Source organism: Anomaloglossus baeobatrachus, chromosome 2, assembly GCF_048569485.1.
Source record: "Anomaloglossus baeobatrachus isolate aAnoBae1 chromosome 2, aAnoBae1.hap1, whole genome shotgun sequence".
Taxonomy (NCBI): domain Eukaryota; kingdom Metazoa; phylum Chordata; class Amphibia; order Anura; family Aromobatidae; genus Anomaloglossus; species Anomaloglossus baeobatrachus.
In genome coordinates this window covers 132,304,890-132,327,657 of record NC_134354.1, presented here as the reverse complement: position 1 = coordinate 132,327,657, position 22,768 = coordinate 132,304,890, and the positions used below count along the sequence as shown (strand labels likewise).

Genomic DNA, 22,768 nt, shown 5'->3' with positions numbered 1-22,768 from the left:
ATAAGTGGGATTTCTTACCTTTATAAATGGGGTTGGGACCATCAGTTGTGTTGTGCAGAAGTCTGGTGGATACACAGCTGATAGTCCTACTGAATAGACTGTTAGAATTTGTATTATGGCAAGAAAAAAGCAGCTATGTAAAGAAAAACGAGTGGCCATTATTACTTTAATTAATGAATGTCAGTCAGTCCGAAAAATTGGGAAAACTTTGAAAGTGTCCCCAAGTGCAGTGGCAAAAAACATCAAATGCTCCAAAGAAACTAGCTCACATGAGGACCGCCCCAGGAAAGGAAGACCAAGAGTCACCTCTGCTGCAGAGGATAAGTTTATCCGAGTCACCAGCCTCAGAAATCGCAGGTTAACAGCAGCTCAGATTAGAGACCAGGTCAATGCCACACAGAGTTCTAGTCTCAGACACATCTCTAGAACAACTGTTAAGAGGAGACTTTGTGCAGCAGGCCTTCATGGTAAAATAGCTGCTAGGAAACCACTGCTAAGGACAGGCAACAAGCAGAAGAGACTTGTTTGGGCTAAAGAACACAAGGAATGGACATTAGACCAGTGGAAATCTGTGCTTTGGTCTGATAAGTCCAGATTTGAGCTCTTTGGATCCAAAGACACTGTGAGACACAGAAAAGGTGAACGGATGGACTTATACATGCCTGCTTCCCACCGTGAAGCATGGAGGAGGAGGTGTGATGGTGTGGGGGTGCTTTGCTGGTGACACTGTTGGGGATTTATTAAAAATTAAAGGCATACTGAACCAGCATGGCTGCCACAGCATCTTGCAGCAGAATGCTATTCCATCCGGTTTGCGTTTAGTTGGACCATTATTTATTTTTCAACAAGACAATGACCCCAAACACACCTTCAGGCCGTGCAAGGGCTATTTGACTAAGGAGGAGAGTGATTGGGTGCTACACCAGATGATCTGGCCTTCAGTCACCAGACCTGAACCCAATCGAGATAGTTTGGCGTTAGCTGGACCGCAGAGTGAAGGCAAAAGGGCCAACAAGCGCTAAGCATCTCTGGGAACTCCTTCAAGACTGTTGGAAGACTATTTCCGGTGACTACCTCTTGAAGCTCATCAAGAGAATGGCAAGAGTGTGCAAAGCAGTAATCAAAGCAAAAGTTCGCTACTTTGAAGAACCTAGAATATAAGACATATTTTCAGTTGTTTCACACTTTTTTGTATTCCACTCCAGATGTGTTAATTAATAGTTTTGATGCCTTCAATGTAAATCTACAATTTTCAGAGTCATGAAAATAAAGAAAACTCTTCGAATGAGGTGTGTCCAAACTTTTGGTCTGTGCTGTGTGTGTATATATATATATATATATATATATATATATATATGTATATGTATGTATATATATATATATATATATATATATATATATATATATATATATATACATACATACATACATACATACATACATACATACATACATACATACACACACACACACACACACACACACACACACACACACACACACACACACACACACACACACACACACACACACATACACACATACACATACACACACACACGTGGGCCCGCTCATTTAATATGCACGCCCATCCTCCCGCCCATCTCTCAGCGCTGAAGCCGGCACTGACAGGTGGGCGGGGTGGTGAGCGAGGGATAAACAGCCGGCCCGCATGATCACCCCTGGCAACTACAGCCTGGAGTGATCATGTGCGGCTGTATTCACTGCTCCCCGCGCATAATCATCAGTGCGGGGGTCAGTGAATCAGTACACATTACTCACCGTTCCTCTGCAGCACCGCGATCTCCTCCGGTCAGTTGACTTGCGTGGAGACTAGCGGCATGCACAGCGATGACGTCATCGCTGTGCACACGTGTCCACACGCAGCCGCCGGCACAGACCGGGGGACATTGCGATGCTGCAGGGGAACGGGGACGGCTCCACTCAGCGGCGCTGCCGCTGACATAGACGGTAAGGGGAGCGGTGCTTCAGGGAGTGAGGTGAGGTAAGGTGAGTATGAACGTTTATTTATTTTTTATTTTTTTATGTGCCACAGGATGCGGCCATACACCAGGATGATGGGGGTATATGAGCAGGATAGGGGTTTATTATGAGCAGCATGGGAAGTGTATGAGCAGGATGAGGGTATATAGCAGCATGGGGAGTATATGAGCAGCATGGGGAGTATATGAGCAGCATGGGGAGTATATGAGCAGCATGGGGAGTATATGAGCAGCATGGGGAGTATATGAGCAGGCTGGGGAGTATATGAGCAGGCTGGGGAGTATATGAGCAGCATGGGGAGTATATGAGCAGCATGGGGAGTATATGAGCAGGCTGGGGAGTATATGAGCAGGCTGGGGAGTATATGAGCAGGCTGGGGAGTATATGAGCAGGGCATTACCCCATAACCGTGTCAGCAGTAGATCCTCGCCCCATAAGTGTGTCATGACCACATTTTTTCCTTAAAATTTTATTTTCCTCCTCTAAAACCAGGGTGCGTCTTATAGTCTAAAAAATACGGTATATACTGTATATGTATAATATATAGTAAAATAATAAGATAGCCAATTGTTTTTTAAAGAATATGTTTAACAGAAAAGTCTATCTAGCAGGAGAACAAAGGATGGGAGCTTAAATTTAAAGGAGTTGTCCAACATACACCCCAAAAAATTTTTTACGCTAATCTGTGCTGTATTGTCATATAGATCACCCTTACATTATTTTTTTTTTGTTTTCTAACTTTTGTTCCTCTTGAATTATCTCTTTATTCTCTGCAGCTCTTTGTTTACCTTCAGCTCAACCAAACATGACATCTTCCTGTGCCAAACCTCAGTCAGAGCTGGCACCGCCCGGCCTCACTGTCCAGCCCCGCCCCATGCCCAGCCATTGGCTGTCAGTATTCTGCTCAGCACAGACCGCTAGGACAGCACAATATGAGCACATATAATGCAGTAATATGCCCACCCTTGTGCTCATCGTATAGTAATTCCCCCAACCTGTAATGTGCTCCATCCTTGTGCCTATGCTATAATACTGTGCCCCATCCTTGTGCCCATACTATAGTACTGTGCCCCATCCTTGTGCCCATGCTATAGTACTGTGCCCCATCCTTGTGCCCATGCTATAGTACTGTGCCCCATCCTTGTGCACATGCTATAGTACTGTGCCCCATCCTTTCGCCCATGCTATAGTACTGTGCCCCATCCTTGTGCACATGCTATAGTACTGTGACACATCCTTGTCCCCATCCTGCTCATCCTGTAGTAATGGCCCCTTTCCTGCTCCTCTTCCATCATGTAGTAGTGTCCTCTATTCTGCCATACTTCACACATGCAAAAAAAAAAATGGACAAATCCTTCTCACCTGTTCTCGTTCCCTCGGTGTCCTGCTTCTGACAGCGCTTTATATCAGAGGACAGATTCCCGGGCGCTGTGCAGAATGAGTTCTCTATGCAGCTTCTCCAGTGATCAGCTGCTGCCTCTGATTGGTCGGTGGCTGATCATTGCATTATCTGTATACAGAGCTCCCATCTGAGCAGCTGCCTCTGATATGTGGGAGGGGGAGGGTGCGGGGAAGGGGGAGCGGGGACTCCACGCACGGTACCCACCCAGCAGGGCGGCAACTTGCAGTGGCTGTTTTGCATTTCAACTTGGTCCTGCCTCTGTTGACATGAAATCACAGGAAGCAGCAAAATCACGGCAGGAGCGGTCACATGACCACTCTGAGCCGGGGGAGAGGGGCTGACAGCAGGGCAGGTAAGTAGTCGCTATCTACTTACCTGCCCCAATGTAGCCCCATAGTGAAATTACTAAAAAAAGGCAAAATAAGCCAGATAACCCCTTTTAAGTTGGACATTTTTTATCACACATGACATCCATACACATTTTATACAGCCACCGATGAGTTGTCTTATGTATTTATTAAAGGGGTAGTATCTAGAGTTGAGCGAGTACCTAACTTCATACTCGCGATACTCCTAACGAGTACTGTCCAATACTCGCATATTCATTCCAAATAGCATGTGCAATGCAAGTCAATGGGGAATACTCGCAATGTAACGAGTAACCCGAATGCCGCACTATTCGTGCAAGTAGAAAATATTGCGGAATTCTGGTTACTCGTTACATTGCGAGTATTCCCCCTTGCCTTGCATTGCACACGCTGTTCGGAATGAATATGCGAGTAGACAGTTCTCGTTATGGGTATAGTGAGTGCGAATAGACACAGTACTGGACCTGGTCGGGTAAGTAAAACTTAGTTTGTTTGATGTTTTTTGTTTTTCTTTTATAAAGTTAAGTGTTCCTGTTGGGAAACATTTTCTGAAAAGGGACAACCCCTAAAATACTATATAGTATTACTATTGAAATGTCCTAATAAGCCATATCCCCTCCCTCAGTCTGTATCGTGTCATGTGGTAGCGAGAGGTTGTGAGTAAAGATTCCTAATCTCATGTGAGCTTTATTTGGAAATTACGTGGTCTCCTTGGTTCTGATAATTTTGCTGGATGTTTCTAAATGTCACTCACTTACCGCAGCTATTCCGAAGTTTCCTATATGATGCAGGCACAAAATATAAACTATATTCTCACACTGGATAATTACAGATTTAATATACTTTAACACATTTTTTTCAATCTAATTGTGTAGATTAAACTTGTGTAGAATCCTTTTTATATTAGTGGCATTATAGAGAAAAAAAAAAGGATGGATTAAAAAAAAAATCACATTAAGTACAGAATACAACCTTAAGACAGTAGTTTCCTTTTTTGGGCAGAAAAAAAAGCACGAGCCCAAACTACCAAGGCCCCGTTCAGACATTGGCTCTATTAATTTGGTAAACAGTGCAATGCCTGTTGAAATAATTTTCAATCCCCCTTCGTAAAGGACATCAAAAAATCAGTTTATATACCGTATTCTCCAGATTTTTAGCATTGTTTTTGCAGTTTGCAAAGCATAGGCTAAAATCTGTACATCTCATCCTTAGCCGAAACTTGTTACAAAGCTGCCGATTCTCTATAAAGGTCTTCTATTGATTTGGTCATTTCCGTTTAGGAAATCACAGCGTCATCCTGTCTTTAAGCTTTTTTACCATGAAGCAGAGGCAGTGGGGTAACACATGACAGCAGAATTGGGGGACAGCAGTGGGGTATTTATTATTATGAAGCTGGGGCAGAGGCAGTGGGGTAACACATGACAGCAGAATTGGGGGACAACAGTGGGGTATTTATTACTATGAAGCTGGGGCAGAGGCAGTGGGGTAACACATGACAGCAGAATTGGGGGACAGCAGTGGGGTCTTTATTACCATGAAGCTGGGGCAGAGGCAGTGGGGTAACACATGACAGTAGAATTGGAGGACAGCAGTGGGGTATTTATTACCATTACGCTGGGGCAGAGACAGTGGGGTAACATATGACTGTAGACTTTTACATACACAGGGTTTGTTTGTACTTTGTAACCATGGAAATGCATTAATCTGTAAAAGAGCTGTAGACACAAAGCTGCAGGAGATTATACAGGGATACTAAATCTACAAATGAATGTTGTAATTAAAGAAGAGATATAGTTTTCCTCACGGTTTTGCTTTTCTGCAGCTTTTTCTGTTTGATCCTGAAACAGTATTGTAGAAACCTGCAGAAAACAATGTGTTTTTATCACCTGGCAATCCATTCCTTCCATGGTTTTACTCAATAGGGAGGGGTGAGGATTTGCATTTTTCTTTTTTTAAATGGAATCTGTCAGCAGGATTTTGCTATGTTCTCTGAGGATCGTATCCTGTAAGAGTTAAAACACAAAAAGCAACTGTGCTTTTCTTATCAGTGTGTGCAATTGTTTACATAATCTAATGATTTTATTACCTTGTGATTAACATTACAGGACTAGAAACTCAGGTGCAGGGCAGTCCAACATACCCCCCTCTGTGACTGACACCTCACAGTCAGTGCACAATCTATTGAGAGCCTGGTGTGGGCGGGACAGCTCTCCCAGCTCAACTATACATGACAAATGCAATTCTTTGATTGTGACAGACTGCACCCAGTGATCTATGTGATACACCCTTGGATTTAGAATCTCCTTGCCTACATTATGTTGCTGTCAGATGAGATACCAAAAACCTGCTGACAGATTTCCTTTAAACATAGAATTCAAGAATGTCAGTCTTGTCAAGGTCCAATCTGTTGTTTATTTGCTATGTCTGTTTAAGCAGCTGGACTTCATTGCTTGAACTACAATGTCATGTTCATGGCAGTTCGACACACTCCCTCCTGTGATTGACATCTCACTGTCCATGTACAATCTCTATAGAGAGCCGAGAGTTGGCAGGGGAAGCTCTCTTAGCTCTGCTACATTGCTAAATCTAAAAATTCTGATTGTGTCAGAACAGCTACACCCAGTAACTTAAGTGAGACACCGCTGGATTCAGGTTCATTTGCCTACCTATATGTTGCTCTCAGATGAGGTAGCAAAAATCTGCTGACAGATTTCCCTAAATAGTGTGGAAATCAGCATATTTTTTAAAGGGATTCTGTTTGCCCTACAGTTGCACCCCCTGATATTCTAATAAAGGGAATCTGTCAGCAGGTTTTTGCTACCTCATCTGAGAGCAGCATACTGTAGAAAAAGAGATCCTGAGTCCAACAATGTATCTCTTAATTACTGGGTGCACAATCAGAGTTGTTAGATTTAGCAATGCAGCAGAGTTGAGGGAGCTATGTGTACAATATCTATAGACAGCAAGGTGCCAATCAGAAGGGAAAGGGGGTGGTCGGACCAGTGTAGTCCAGGCAATAATAAAATGATAAAACCTTCAGTATAAGTAAACTGCATACAGGATAATGAATTACACATCATTGAACTCTGTGTGTCAGGCGCTACCTCCGACTGTCTTCAGATTACATAGAAAAATCCTGCTGACAGATTCTCTTTAACTGCGGCAAGCAGGGCAGAGGGGAGGGGTTTCTAATGAAGAATTATTGGAAATTTACAATTGCATATTTATTTTGTTTCTGGAATTAAAGAAAAGGAGGAGTACAGATGAAGTTACTCAGATATATATATTTTTTTCTTTTATTACTAGTATTTTGTGTGTTTAATGAGGCTTTAATTCTGTTCATAGGATAAATAAGTGGTTTCAATAACTGTGAAAACAATTTTCAAATGTGTGTCACAAAAAGAAATACTTCTAAACCAACCACAGTGCAGTAGTTTCAGAAGATATTACCGATAAAGGAGAATTAGGCTATGTTCCCCCGATGAGCTTTTGATGCTGTGTATTTTCGCTGTGTCAAAAACGCAGCGTATTAACCGCTTCAGGACCGCCGATAGTATATAAAGATCGGCTTCTGCTGGGCTTTGTGCAGAGCCAACGTTTATCAATGGTCTGCTGTCAGGAGGGATTGCGACCCCCTGCATGCGGTCTCCGGTGCAGAACGGTAGGTACAGAGAGCTGCTTTTCTTACCTCTCCCAGGTCTCCTGTGTCACGATCACGGAGGACCTGAGGGATGTCAGTTCAACCGGAGGTCACATGATGACCTCCGGGTCTGCCATGTACGGTGGCCTCTCAAGGTCAGCCTGCAGCAGGGTCTGATAGACAATCTGCAGCCTGACGCTGCCTGTATAATGCATTGCTGTGCTGCTGCATGGCAATGCATTATACCAGCAATCAGACTAAGAAAAGTTAAAGACCCATATAGGGACCAGGTAAAAAAGTTAATAAAAACAAAAAAAAACTTGTAAAATGTAAAAAAAAAATGACAAAAAATTATACCCAAAAATACATATATATATATAAACAAAAAAAAAAGTACAGGTGTTTGATATCGCTGCGTCCGGCCTGACCTGATTTATAAAACACTCACACTTTTTAACCCCTTCAGTGAGCAGTTTAAAAAAAAAAAGCATCAAAAAATGATTTTTCATCCTTTAGCAGAAAAAAAGGTGAATAAAACACAATCAAAAAGTTGAACATTAACAAAAATGTTATTACTGAAAACTACATCTTCTCCCACAAAAAGCAAGGAAAATTAAAAAGTTACAGCTCTGAGAATACGGCAATGCAAAAAAAAAAATATTTTTTTCTAAAAAATAGTTTTTATTGTGTAAAAGCGGCAAAACATAAAAAAATTATATAAATGTGGAATAGCTGTAACCATGCTGCTCCAAAGCATAAAACTGTGTTGTTACTTTTCCCAAGCATTGAACAGCATTAAAAAAAAAAATCGCAAAAAACATTTCCTGAATTGCTATTTCATGTTAATTCTACCTAACAAAATTGAGAAATACTGATCGTCAGGAAAAAATGCAGAAGCAATACAGAAACCAGGATAATTGTGGTATAATCCGCGCTGATGTACAAAGAATCACTCCAAATAATAAAAGCAATGGTGATGGTTTATTCTACGCATTTCGAAGAGATATCCCCTCTTCTTCCTCAAGAAAATCCGCCAGGGAAAAGATCAATCATTCTGGCCACATATACAGCACTCTTCCTATTTAGGGTATGTGCGCATGTTGAGTATTTGGTGCAGAAATTGAGTTTTTGGTTTGTTTTTTTGTGCCATGCATTTTTCTTACTGAAGTCAATGGGTGGAAGGGCTGAAAAACACACCAAGAATTGATATACTGCAGATTATTATCTGCAAGGAAACCATTCGCAACGTGCGCACAGCTGTTGAGAATTCTCTTGACTTTGCTGGCATGACGATAGACATGCAGATTTGCGAAAAATCTGCATCAAAAAATGCACTGTGCGCACACAGCCTACTGGGCAATGTGCTGTCGATAGCGATGATTTATATGCTGTATAAAAGATCCAATCACCCACTGAATGAGTGTTTTGCTTCTTTGTTGTATGATCGCCGGCTTGGTCACATGGGCCCATAATTGTCAGCTCGTATAAATGATGCTGATGGGTACCCCTCCTCTAATGAACGTTTCCTCGTTCCCGAGGCCTATGGCTCTGTAAGACTAGTAACAGCCACTGAAAATACTTATTTGAATGGAGAATCTGACAGTCTAGTTCCTTTTGTGCTAGCTGCTGATGTCTTAGGCTCGTGGCAGTACGGCTATTTGTCTAAACCACATGGCCTGTAAAAGTGTTCAGTCCAGTCCTCCGCAGCAATGTGTATGGTGGACTCATGACATGATTATCACTGTTACTATTAACCATGTTCTTATAGCAGCATCTAAGCTATGAAAGGTTTTCTTTTGCGTTCTGGTTTCCCCGTGCAGTATTCTGTAATGAATGTTTCGTGGCATCATATGTCCATATGTAGTGTGAATTACAGCATGCCAGTGTTTTGTTCTAAGACCAGCGGAAATATTGCCTGCGAAAAGCTGGAAGTTAATCTTCAGGTAATGCAGAGAGTACATTTCATGCAGGTGATGCACTGTAAATCTTACATTAACTGCTCATAAACCTGTTTTTAAACCAGGATGATGTAGTGATTGAAGCGTTTGCCGAAGACTCTGAGCCAGAAAGCAGCGGGGCAGAGCATGATTTTCGAGAGCTACGTGCCAAGAAGCAAGCCCTGGCGAGGAAAGTGGAGGAGCAGAAACGTCGGCAGCAGAAGATTCAGGTAAATTTATAACAAGTGCAAGTGATAGTTATTTCCTATAGTTACAGCAGGTAAAGGGCATGTCTAGAAGTTCTCTACAGTTTGCAAAATATCAAATAAAGCTCAGAAGAGAGAATGACAACTGATGTCATTAGGCCATTTTCTCAAGGTGCAGCTTGGAAATTTGACCACCTATTTATTTACTAAAGAGGGCCAACCACCAGGATTTTTCTTTATAAACTATCAGGCTGATTCTATACATACCTTTCGTTGTGAGATCGGATGTATAGTTTCTGAAATATAGGGAAGTAAAGTTTGTGAAATGCACTGTTATTTGATGAGAGGTGCAACGGAATATCTAATAGGTCGGGTTTTGCTAGTTATTCCCGCCCCTGTCTGCTCCCTGTCCTTCCTCCTCCTGTCTCTGTTATTACATGGGGAGGAAGGACAGACAGCCATACGGAGGGAGGAATAGCTAGCAAAACCCGACCCACCTATTAGATATTCCGTTGCACCTCTCATCAAGTAACAATGCATTTCACAAACTTTACTTGCCTGTATTTCAAAAAGTATACATCCGATCTCACAACTAAAGGTATGTATAGAATCAGCCTGATAGCGCCAGTATAGCTCTGGCTTCAGTTTATATAGGAAAATCCTGGTGGTTGGTCCTCTTTGATCGTATTACCATCTAGACTTGCAAGAGGGACGTGGCTTAGCAAGAAACAAGGTGTGGTTTAAAATGCATATCCCAAAATGTAGGGGCAAATATGGAAACCAGCAAAGAGATGGTGTAAAGTTGGACAAAAGTATCTAAAGATGCAGCACATTTCTCATCTTGCCTGTTCATATCTCACTTCATCCTCCTTCCAGATGAAGAAAAAAAAAATCCGGAAACAAAAACATTTTTAGTCTTTTTCAAATCAAACAGGTGGCATTCCCTGTTATTATACAGTCACCATTTCCCTCTCCTAGATCGTGCACATGCAAAATATATGGTGCAGATATTTCTGCACCATTTCTGCAGCTCTTGGCAGGAAAAATGCCGTTTTTGATCTGTTTTTGCCTCACGTTCTTGGTGCATATTTTTTCTCATTCATTTGGTTAGGTGAAATCTGCAGCAAGAATTGACATGCCGGAGATTTATTTCTGCACCAAGCCTGCAAGGTGAAAATACTCAATTTGTGCACGACACTTGAGGAGTTTCATTCGCTTTGTTGTCATCCTGAAACCCTTCACGTTTTGTGACAAAACTGCATTGAAAAACGAATAAAAAAAACAAGACAAATCTGCAACATGAGCATCCAGCCTTAGATGTACTTTTATCTGTAACCTAAAACCTTGCTATATCCAACGTCACTTCTCATGAGTAGTTCTGGGCAGACCTGCAAATACCCAGGATTGGCGAGTCCAATTGGGTTTAAAAAAAAAAAAAAAAGAAAGCCTAGGTTCTGGCCGGGAATTGATCCCGGATATCTGCCTGGACGCTCGCTGGTCACCATATAAAACTATGGAGACCCAAATCCTGCAATATAAAATGGTGATAGAAGGGATAGGGGGATTAGAGGAAGCCCGGTATACTTACCATTCTCATGCGCAGCTGTAACGCTCTTTCTTAGCCGCATTTCATTACATATGCACTGCCTTCCCCGCCCACCGGCTGTCCTGGCATCTGATTTTTGTATATTTTTTTAATTACCCAAGTGGCCGTATCCAGATAGTTACCCAGAGATCCCTGAGAACCCTGGGCTCATGGCCAGCGCTCGAATACTTTTGAACCCGCGCGAATCCGGATTTTCAGTCCAGGTCCACCGATCACTACTCATGAGGATTCCTATATACAGTTCAGTTCCTTGTACTGGGACTTTTTTTTATTTTTATTTATTTATTTATTTTTTTTTAATACATGCAAAATCTTGCACAAAACAAATTGTATTATATATGTATGTGTATATATATGTGTGTGTGTATATATATATATATATATATATATATATATATATATATATATATATATATATATATATAATTATTTTTATTTTTTTTTTTAATTGCGTGCCCTTTCTTACTTTGTTTTTCTTTTTCCTGCTATATTTAATTTTTAATTCCACATAAGTCTACTGATGGATTTAGTGTACCTATCACTAGTCAGTGGCTTTTATTAAAGAAAACGGTGGGCAGTCACAGTCCGATAATTTTTTAGCAAAAGTTGCCAAGAGGGTCACTGATGCTCCCTAAAGGCTTTAACTTTCTAGCAAATGTTGGGTCAGTCTTCTGGGTTGTGGGATCTCATCATGGAGAGTGGATGCCACAACCCTCTACTGCTCGCCTCGCTATAAGGCTATGTTTACAGGTTACTTTTTTGGTTTGTCACTTGTCTACTGTGCATGTTTAATAATTCGTCAGCTTCACTACAAAAGTAGCAAAAAATCATCAAAACCACAGTTGCGTTTTTCACTTCTCATTGCTTTCAATAGTGGAAAAACGCTGAAAGAATTGACATTGCTGCTTATTTAAAAAGCTCAGCAGTTCTCCATTTGAGTTAGGAAAACAAAAATAATCGTGTGCATGAGATTTGTCAAATCTCATAGGTCTTGTTTCTACTGTAAAAAGCAGCTTTTAATTTGCATAAACCTCGTAAAAAAAAAGCTGCAAAAAAAGCTGCAAAAATGCAACATGTGGACATAGCCTAAAAGTGCAAGATCTCGAATGTTTTATGATATCGCCTCCTTCGCTCTAACCCAGCGCTTACGCATGCGTTGCTATAACATCATTAGAATTGTTACCGTATTCTGTATTCTCTCTACACAATAGTATTTATGCAATCAATCACGCTCTCCCAGCAGTGACATAGTTTTGGACAGCTCCACATTAAGAGGATCTAGTCATCCTCAGGCCCTAGACACTTTGGGCAGTGTGCTGTTTGTCTAATCCCTATATTTTTCAACAAGGAGGCAGCGTAACACTGTTCGTTTCTAAATGTAAAATTTGGCACATTTTAATACTTGTCTAAGTTTGCATTGTCTAACCATTCCAGAGAGTTAGTACATTTGCCCCAGTATGTCTTTGGCATGAGGGAGAAAATTGGAGAACTCCAGAAAACCGAATCAAACGTGGGGAGAATTTACAAACTCCATGCAGATGTTACTATTGTTTGGATTTGAATCTGGGACTCCAGCATTGGAAATCAACAATGCTAACCACCACTAATGCTGGTGTCACACTAAACGACAGCGACAACGACGTCGCTGTTACGTCACCATTTTCGGTGACGTAACAGCGACCTTGTAAGTCGCTGTTATGATCGCTGCTTAGCTGTCAAACACAACAGAAGCAGCGATCATAAGGTCGCTGTGCTACATGTTCAGAGAGCAGGGAGCCGCGCTTAGCGCTGGCTCCTTGCTCTCCTGCAGCACACATCGGGTTAATTAACCCGATGTGTGCTGCAGCTACATGTCACAGTTCAGAGAGCAGGGAGCCGCGCTTAGCGCTGGCTCCTTGCTCTCCTGCAGCACACATCGGGTTAATTAACCCGATGTGTGCTGCAGCTACATGTCACAGTGCAGAGAGCAAGGAGCCGCGCGCACTGCTTAGCGCTGGCTCCTTGCTCTCTTTGCTACAGTATACATCGGGTTAATTACCCGATGCATACTGGAGCCACATGTCACAGTGCAGGAGCCGGCACTGGCAGCAAGAGCGGAGGCTGGTAACCAGCGTAAACATCGGGTAACCAGGGAAAGGTCTTCCCTTGGTTACCCGATGTTTACGCTGGTTACAGCTTACCGCAGCTGCCAGTGCCGGCTCCTGATCGCTTCATTTCGTCGCTCTCTCGCTGTCACACACAGCGATGTGTGCGTCACAGCGGGAGAGTGACGACCAAAAAATGAAGCTGGACATTCAGCAACGACCGGCGACCTCACAGCAGGGGCCAGGTCGTTGCTGGATGTCACACACAGCGACAGCGACGGGACGTCGCTGCAACGTCACAGAAAATGGTGACGTAACAGCGACGTCGCTGTCGTTTAGTGTGACACCAGCTTAAGACCCGTTCACACCTGTGTTTATGCCTCTGTTAAGATACTCTATTCCAGGTTCCGTGATTTTCACCAGAGCAACGTGGACAATACATTGCACTATGGTTTCCAGTAGGGATTAGAGGACCCTTGGAAGCCTAGGTTCGCCAGAGTCAGACGGACTGTAGTTAAAAGTTCAGTTCAGGACCAAACTTGACCCCAAACGCCATATAGGTCAATGGGGACCTGAACTTTGGTGCTGTAAAATTATCGCAGTAAAGGCTAGGGGGCTGCAAAAGGAAGGAAAAATTGGGTAAGAAAAGGACAATTTCCCTGCAAACTTGTGGGTAAGGAATATATTATAATAATAAAAATGATGTAGCGTTTCCCCTATTTTTGATAACCAACACAGGTACAGCAGACAAGGCTACAGCCCTCCGCTTTCTGATTTACCTTGGCTAATTATAAAAAAAGGGATCCCATGCCATTTTTTTTTTTTTTTGTAAAGTTAATTATATAATTTTTTTTAAAAATCTGCTTGAGGGTTCCCCTGTTTTTGATACCCAACCAAGGTGAAGCAGTAGGGGCTAGTATTATCAGGCTGTGAAGGCCCATGGTTATTTGGCCCTTCCCACCTTAAAATAGATGCTCCAATTCTGGTGCTTTGCTCAACTCTTCCCAATTTCCCTGCTGCAGTGGCAGTCGGGGTAATACTTTTGGGGTGGATGTCAGCTGGGAATTGACAGGTAGCATTAAAGGGTGGATGTCACCACGTTTTTGCCACCTAATCTGAGAGCAGCATAATGTAGGTGCAGAGATTCTGATTCCAGACATGTCACTTGCTGGGCTGCTTAGTATAGTTTTGATAAAATCACTGTTTAATCAGCAGTACATTATCATTAGAGGACTATTTGGTGTGCTGCCAGGTAGTCCAGCATATTCATGAGCTCTGTATAACTGCTAAATCTGCAGCAGAGAACACATTCATTTAAATGAAATGACAGAAAACAGCTCAATAAGTGACACATCACTGGAATCAGGGTCTCTGTTTCTACATTATCCTGCTCTCAGATGGGATCGCAATCAACTGGTCACAGATTCCCTTTAAGCCCAGGGGTTAATAATGGAGATTCGTCTATCAGACACCACGATTGCTAACCCAACAAGTGTAGAGTAAAAAAACACAGAGGAAAAAAAATAGTTTATTTGAATAAACACTCCCCCACACCCTAGTTCACCAATTTATTCATTTTAAAAAATCCTCAAATTTCTGACGTAATCCAACAAAGACTACCTCACACTCCCTCAGTCAATTTATTAATTAAGGAGAATTCTCGATGTTCCAACGTATTTCAGTGGAGTAATGTCCCACGGCACACATCGATTCATATGTAGCTTCATTCTCAAAACAAAGCTTCATAGGAATAGATGGGCATTGTGGGATATTACTCCATTAGGTTACGTTGGAACTTTGATGATTTCTTTAGTTAATAAATTGGTGAACGAGGGAGAGTGGGGGAGTCTTTATTCAAATATACTTTTTTTTTTCCTCTGTTTATTTTTTAACTATACACTTGTCGGGTTAGTAATGAGGGTGTCTGAGAGATGCCTCTCCATTACTAACCCCTGGGCTTGATGCCAGTAGCCAACTCACAGCTGACATCAACCCCAAAAGTATTACCCTGATTGCCACTGCACCAGGAAGAGCCGGAAAAACACCACAATTGTGCATCTAATGGATACTCCACTTCTGAGGTGGCCGCAGGCTGCTATTTTTAGGATAGGAAGGGTCAAATAACAATGGACCTTCCCAGCCTGATAATAAAAGCCCCCAGCTTTCTGCTTTACCTGGTTATCAAAAATAGGTGGGATGCAGCATAATTTACTTTTTTTTTTGTTTACAGAAGCGTACAGGCTTCTTCCCCATGCCGAAAAGCTTGTGAATTTGTTGTGCTGCAGTCTTTAAACAAAGCTTATTAGCATACTATGAGTACCCAAACTTGGACACAGACTTTTTTTTTTTTTAGGCTAGTTTCACACTTGCGTTGTTTTTCTTCAGTCGCAATCCGCCGTTTTGGAAAACAGCGGAATCCGTTAACGGATTCCGCTGCTTCCCATAAACTTGTATGGACGACGGATTGCGACTAATGGTCCTGTGTTGCTTCCGCTGGCCGACGCTGCGTTGCTTCCGCCGGGCGGAAGGAACGCAGCATGTAACGTTTTTTTGAGCAGCGAAATACTTAGGATTTCGCTGCACATGCTCTCTCTGGCTCCCTGCACATGTAACCAGGGTACACATCGGGTTACTAAGCAAAGCGCTTTGCTTAGTAACCCGATATTTACCCTGGCTACATGTGCAAGGAGCCAGCGCTAAGCGGTGTACGCTGGTAACCAAGGTAAATATCGGGTAACCAAGCAAAGTGCTTTGCTTAGTTACCCGATACTACCCCTGGCTACGTGTGCAGGGAGCCCGACACTTCCCCGCTTGGCTCCGCCCCCTCTCGCACTCCACTCCGCATGTACACACACACACACACACACACACACACTCACCTATCCCCAGCCATGCAGTCCCCGCGGTACTGACATCCTCAGCACTATGGCCCTGCTCGGCTCCGCCCCCCCACACTCCGCACACATTCTCGGCGGCCGAACGATCAGCTGATCACCCGATGGCCGGCTGCTGTGAGCGATCAGCTGATCACCCGGCAGCCAGGTGATCAGCTGATTGTTCACAATAGTCTGCCGCCGGTAAAACTGTAAAAAAGAAAAAAAACAAAAAACAGCAGATTCCGGTGTTTTGTACGATCCGTTGTGCCACTATATGCAACACATCCGTTGCATCCATCACACAACGCAATGCAACGGATGCCGTTCAATGCAAGTGTGAAACTAGCCTTACTACGTTCGAGTTCAGGCCCCGGAAACTCTGTGTCCAGTACAAACTCCAAACTTTACCATTCAGGTTCGCTCATCCCTAGTTTCCAGTAAAATGAGAGACACCCCAACTGGACCGCATGTTAGTCAATACATCCATTGAGCTTTGTTTGTGTCCATCATGTAATAGATCTGTTTGCTGCAGGATTTCCATTTTTCTGTTTCTATAATGGAGTAAAAAAAAAGTAATGTGTGAGCCTAGCATTAGTCAGGTAAAGGATTGCCTCATTACTGGCAAGCCCTTCGTTTGACAGCTAGCCTAAACCAGATGATTTTGCAGTGAAAAGTTGCATTCAACCACTCATTGAAGGCTGTTCATTTAGATGGGTCATCAATATCAGATCAGTAAAGTTCAACACCCGGCACCACCACCAACCAGCTGATGAACACTGTGGAGCTGGAACACAATCGCGCCGTACACTGTATAGTGGTATTAAAGCCCTGCTCCCATTCATTTCAGTGGTAGCTGAGTTGTGGTACTCAAATGACTACTATACAGTGTTCGGAGGTGTTATGTATTCTGATTCATTACATTGTTTCCTTCTGTCCGCCATGGGACCTGCAAACAGCTGATCTGTGTGAGCGCTGGATATCACCAATCTGATATTAATGACCTATTTTAAGGATTGGCGGCAATCAATATCAAAGCCAAGGACAACCCCTTTCATTCAAAATTGTGTTCTGTGAATGTATGATCCCCGCCCTAGATTTCCCTACAAGGAATCTCTAAATTTCAAATATAGTATCGACACACAAAGGAATCAACCTAATAGGAGCCTCCCCTTTAGGCTGTGTGCCCATGATCAGTGCCCACAGCGTTTTGGACGCAGTGTGTTTTCAGTGCGTCCAGAACGCTGCGTTGTACACTACAAGCACAGTGGATTGAGTTTATAGAAATCCCATCCACTGTGCTTGTTTTTTCTGCAGCATAAACTGCCATGCAGTGCGGCTCTCCGGGGCGCAGCATGTCAATTTATGCTGCAGAGCCATGAGAGTTCTCCACAGGGGGAACAGAGGGACAGTCTGCAGTGCCCCGAACCTCAATTGTGGGCACGGTCAGCTGAGGTCTCCTGTGGAGAGCACTCGCGGCCCTGCAGGAGAGGACACGCTGCGTCTAGGACACAGCGTGTCCTTATTGTGTACACATACCTTAAGTGTCCCTCTTTTACCTTGCCCTTCTTAGGCTTTGTGCCCATGTTGCAGATTTGGTTGCAAACATTTCTGCACCATTTCCTTATCTCTTGGCAGGAAAAAAGAGCATTTTGATGTGTTTTTAATGCATTTTCGTTGTGTTTTTCACTGCGTTTTTGCATGCGGTTTTTCATTACCTTCAATGGTGAAAAACACAGCCAAAACACAAAGAATTGACATGCTGCTGATTTATTTTCTTTACCAAATGTGGATAGTAGAACTTGTGTAGTATACCATTCATATTGGCTATTGCCTGTTTATACAGAAGCTTTAAAAATACATGAAGATTAGACATTCATAGGTTACTGTTCTAATTCATGGTTAGATCAAATTATTCCTTTTTTGGCCAATATGTTGGCGAATAGAGGGCTGTCCTATTAGAATCTATAGGAACATAATGTGAGTTAATTTTGCCATTTGAACACTGTGCGCTGTCTCCCCTTAAGTCTCTGTTTACATTGCGCAGCTTTCTTTTCTGGTAGGTTCCAGTAGTGACGATGTTAGCTGCTTGTATGTGATGCAGGAAGGTACACAGCATGGCGAGCCTATTATCCCTTTTCTCAGTTTGGCTTTTCTCAGTCTTTGAGTTGTTAGGAACATCGCTGTCCTGTAGGCTTCCAGGAATACATTATGTTATACATTAAATGCCAGTGACCGCATACACTCACCAGATATCAGGGATAATGACTTTTACAGATGTTCTCTGTTGTGTTCCAGAAGTTATCTGTTAAAACATTTTCCTTTGCCTAGAAAATATTCTCTTTGCTCATTACCTGTGCAAATAGGACGTCCTCATTCATAAGCCATAGTGTGTTTGCTCATAGGAAAGTGCTGAGAAATTTCACATTCTAAGATGCACTAAAAAAAACCTGCATTTTCAACAAATTTTGCATAAATTAATACTACAGATAAATACAATAAACTTTAATCTATCTTATTAGAGAATTCACTTTATTCTTTGAGCCTCTTTTTCCCCTTCCTCATGATTGACTTTCACCTCAACTGGTGCTCAGGACAGACTGCCAGCACAGTGACATGTCAGGTTGCTTCTCCAACTACACTCAGTGGTGAAGGGAGGAGGAATGAAGAGAAAGGAGGCTGAGGGAGTCATAGATTGTGCTGAGCTTTCTTACAAGTCTTTTACCTTACCTCAGAGCTAGATTCACATCCACACAGTTCTGCTGTTTCATTTTCCTTATGCTAATGTTGCGTCTGCCTGTGTGTGAATGAAGAAATGAAGAGAAGGCATCCATTTTTGTGTTTGGGAGACAAGATGGTAGCAAGCCTCCTGCCACCAAAATTGCAAATTAGTGGTAGAGCCTGCCGAGGGAAAACTGTTGAATACTCAGGATACAAGTTCTGTAATGGTCAAAAATAGGGTTTCTCATGTACACACACGACAGCTTATTCTGAAGAATTACTGGAAAGTACATTTAGGGCAGAGTTCTCAAACACGTGGGCCGCATGCAGCCCGCAAGGCTGCCTGTTGCGTCCCGCAGACACTGACCTGCGGGGCCGCGAGTCTTCACAGGATTCCGCAACTGCTCGTACCCACGATCTGGGCTCAGGCAGTTACGGTCTCTCACTAGTGTGAGAGACTCCCTGTGGAGGACACGTGCGACTCTGCAGCAAATAATTGACATGCTATGGCTCAGAAAAACCGCACCACATGTCAGTGTTTGCTGCGGAAAAACAAGCACAGTGGGCACGGAATTTCTAGAAATCCCATCCACTGTGCTTGTACTGTATATTGCAGCGTTTTGGACCCAGTTGAAGCATGCTGTTCCAAAACACTGCTAACACTGATTGTGGGCATGTAGGAGGGCACCGAGAGGACAGGTAAAAAGAATCCTTTTTTGCGGATGTGAAGAGAGGCATAATAGGGGACCAGGATGAGGACATTACTAAAGGATGGGCACATTACTACAGGGCACAAGGATGGGGCACATTACTACAGGGCACAAGGGTGGGGCCTATTACTACAGGGCACAAAGATGGGCGCAGTACTACAGGGCACAAGGATGGGGGACATTCCTACAGGGCACAAGGATGGGGCACATTACTACAGGGCACAAGGATGGGCACAATACTACAGGGCACAAGGATGGGGGACATTACTACAAGACACAAGGATGGGGAACATTACTACAAGGCACAAGGATGAAGCTCTTTACTACAGGACACAAGAATGGGCACAGTGCTACAGGCCAAAAGGATGGGGCACATTACTATAGGACACAAGGATGGGGAACATTACTACAAGATGTTGGCCAAGATTATTATATGATGCTGCTAATTGTAAAACAATACTACATTCAATAAGGGGATAAAATGTAAAAAAATATCAAAGTAAAGCATTATTTATTTTTTTTTACTATTAAAAATGCTTTTTATATATAAACTTAAACAAAAAATGCACATTTATTATAATAAACAAACAAAAAAATGTTCAAGAAAGTGATCCCACGGTGTATAGAAAAAAAATGGTATCACTAAAAATGTCACTTTGTCTTGTAAAAATGTAGCCCCTGCAAATTTTTTTTTCTTCAATGTGTAGCCCATATATCTAGCTGAGTAGCGGAGTTTGAGACCCCTGATTTAGGGTATGCGCACACGATCCGTATTTGCAGTAGAAAGATGTGCTGCAACTACTGGAGCATTGGCAGAAAAAACGGTGCTGAGGTTCACCCCATAAATTTGAATGGGTCAAAAAACACTTAAAAATGCTGAATTGACACGCTGCAGATTTGGAACTGTTATTACATGGAGTAGTCATTAATCTGCCAATTTTCAGATGCTGTATTTTGATGAGGTGACCATTTCTATCTTTGTGGGCCGTTGTAATGCATCCGTCATTACCTTGTAGCTTTCTTATTCCTTGTATGTGTATTTTGGTAAGGTACTTATTGGATTTGTTCCTGTATTTAAACAACTATTTGTTTCTGATACTTGACGATCTCTGTCTCATTCTCAAGTTTTAGCACTTAATTTATTTTTCTTTGCACTTAAGGATTGCATTTTTATTGTATTTTTTTAACAATTTTAAGCATAAAAAAGAATAACGTATTTTGGTAAAGACTTTACTCTTACAGTCAATATGTAAATGACTGCTTCACTCTTACGATATGTGCGCACGTTGCAGAAATTTTCTGCATGAAATCTGAACCTTTTGGCCAAAAAACGTATGCGTTTTTGTTGCTTTTTTTTTTTTTTTCGTTTTGTTTTTTTTTGTAAAGTCAATGGCTGGAAGGGCTAAAAAAGCCCCAACAATTGACATGCTGCAGATTTTTTTCTGCATCAAATCTGTAAGGAAAAAAAAAAAGCAATGTGAGTACACCACTTAAGAAATCTCAGACTTTGCTGACTTCAGGATAGGTATGTAAATTTTGTTGCAGATTTCTCAAAAAAAAAGAAGCATCAAAAAATGCACTGTGACTTCTATCAGAAGGACGTGTAAATGCATAAGTCTTTGTATTATGTGCCATAACAGTCCAAAAAAAAAAATGTGAACCTCACCTAGGTTGAAAAAGAGACCGGTTCATCAGATTCAGCCTTTTCTCCGCCAGTTATAGATTTACTATTACTAGATTATTTCTAACCCACCATTTGTTTGTCTGCCATTACTACCTCTTGTGGTAGGACATGTACAATTATAAAGACAGTGCACAATGGTGGTTATAATACCACTGTCCTATATAAATGAGGAGATGCAGTAATTGGGTTCTCACTTTTAATGAAGATCAGTGAGGTTCACAATTTCTTACGTTTCTTCACCAGTTTTCGTGCTTTAACATATTTTTCTTGGATGCGAGTGCTGAACTATGATTAGAGCGTATACTTTACCATCAGTGAAAACCTACAGGTAAAAAGTTCCAGACCGTTGGACATGTTTATACATGGACAACAAATCCTTGTGATAAAAAGACGACTTTTGCCTGAAGATGATTTCAGGCCTCTGTCAATGTTCATTGTTTGGTCGGGCTTAGAATGCAACGTTTCACAGGAGTAAGTTCCTTCCAGATGAGCTTAAGACTGATACCAAAGGGGAAAAGATATTTGTTCTTCATCTTCCTGCCCCCACCTTTGCTAGTGCCCAGGGCCCTTTGCATCCATAATTCTTCATTTTGTAACCTTGAATCCTTGCCAGGCACATCTGTCTCACCATATGCCTGGACCCTGCAATCTGTGCCGAGCGACTTGTAATACAGCTCCGGTGAAAGCCCTTCTGGGACACAACACACATGTGTACCCTTTAGCAATTGGCGAGCTGCCCAGAACCAGCCTGGTTACTCACCTTTCATACACCTAATTGAAATATAGTGAGATCTTTGCGATTCTGTCAATCTACCCTGATACGCCAGCCTCTGGCGAGAGAAAATTAGGGGTTGGACGTGTTTTGATGATCCACAGTGACTGTCATTGGGCAAGGCTGGACAAGGTGATTATACAGAAGAAATAGTAGTCTATAAATATTTTTTTCATTATTTTCTTTTCTGGTTGTATGTGAACTAATACCTGCCTAATGGTATGAGATCATCTATTTTGAAGTAATGTGGTTTTTGGCTGTTTATGAGCATTAAGTATCTTCTTCCTTTATGAGCGCGCGTGCACTTGGAGGAGGCAAGGATGCAGTGCTGTCACTTACAGGGCAGCGTAAGCAGACGGGAGTACAGGATACCGTATCCTTGTGAACCTGTGGAGTAGGAAGTCCTGGGCTATATATAACACAATACCCTGCAGGAGGAGAAATGCCACAGACTTCCCGACTGCCCTGCTACCCTGTGACTGCTTTGCTTCCCTTGACCACCCGCCGTCCAGCTCCGTTTTTATTGCTCCCTGTTCTTGGCTCGGTATGATGTGACCTCGTTGTCGGTCAGTGCATCCTGCGGAGGGGACGTGCAGACAGTCACAGCCTGTTCAAAGACGCCCCAGAGCTCTAATATGCAGGACTGGAAAGGGTTGGGATATACAGTCACCCCCACCCTTGATTTTTAGATATTATATATTTTATTTTTTTTTACTAGTTATGTAGCGGCCACTAAAGCCAGATGTTTGGCTTTCAATTAG

At 42.4% G+C, this 22,768-nt stretch overlaps 1 protein-coding gene across 2 annotated transcripts in view; it reads left to right on the top strand.

Annotated features, from left to right (window-relative positions):
- SMG6 (SMG6 nonsense mediated mRNA decay factor) overlaps positions 1 to 22,768 on the top strand; it is a 420,134-nt gene that overhangs the window by 381,823 nt on the left and 15,543 nt on the right. For both annotated transcript variants that reach the window (XM_075335342.1, XM_075335343.1), the window contains one exon: positions 9,438 to 9,581. In XM_075335342.1, coding sequence (XP_075191457.1) covers positions 9,438 to 9,581 — 144 coding nt within the window. The remainder of the gene's footprint in view (positions 1 to 9,437; positions 9,582 to 22,768) is intronic.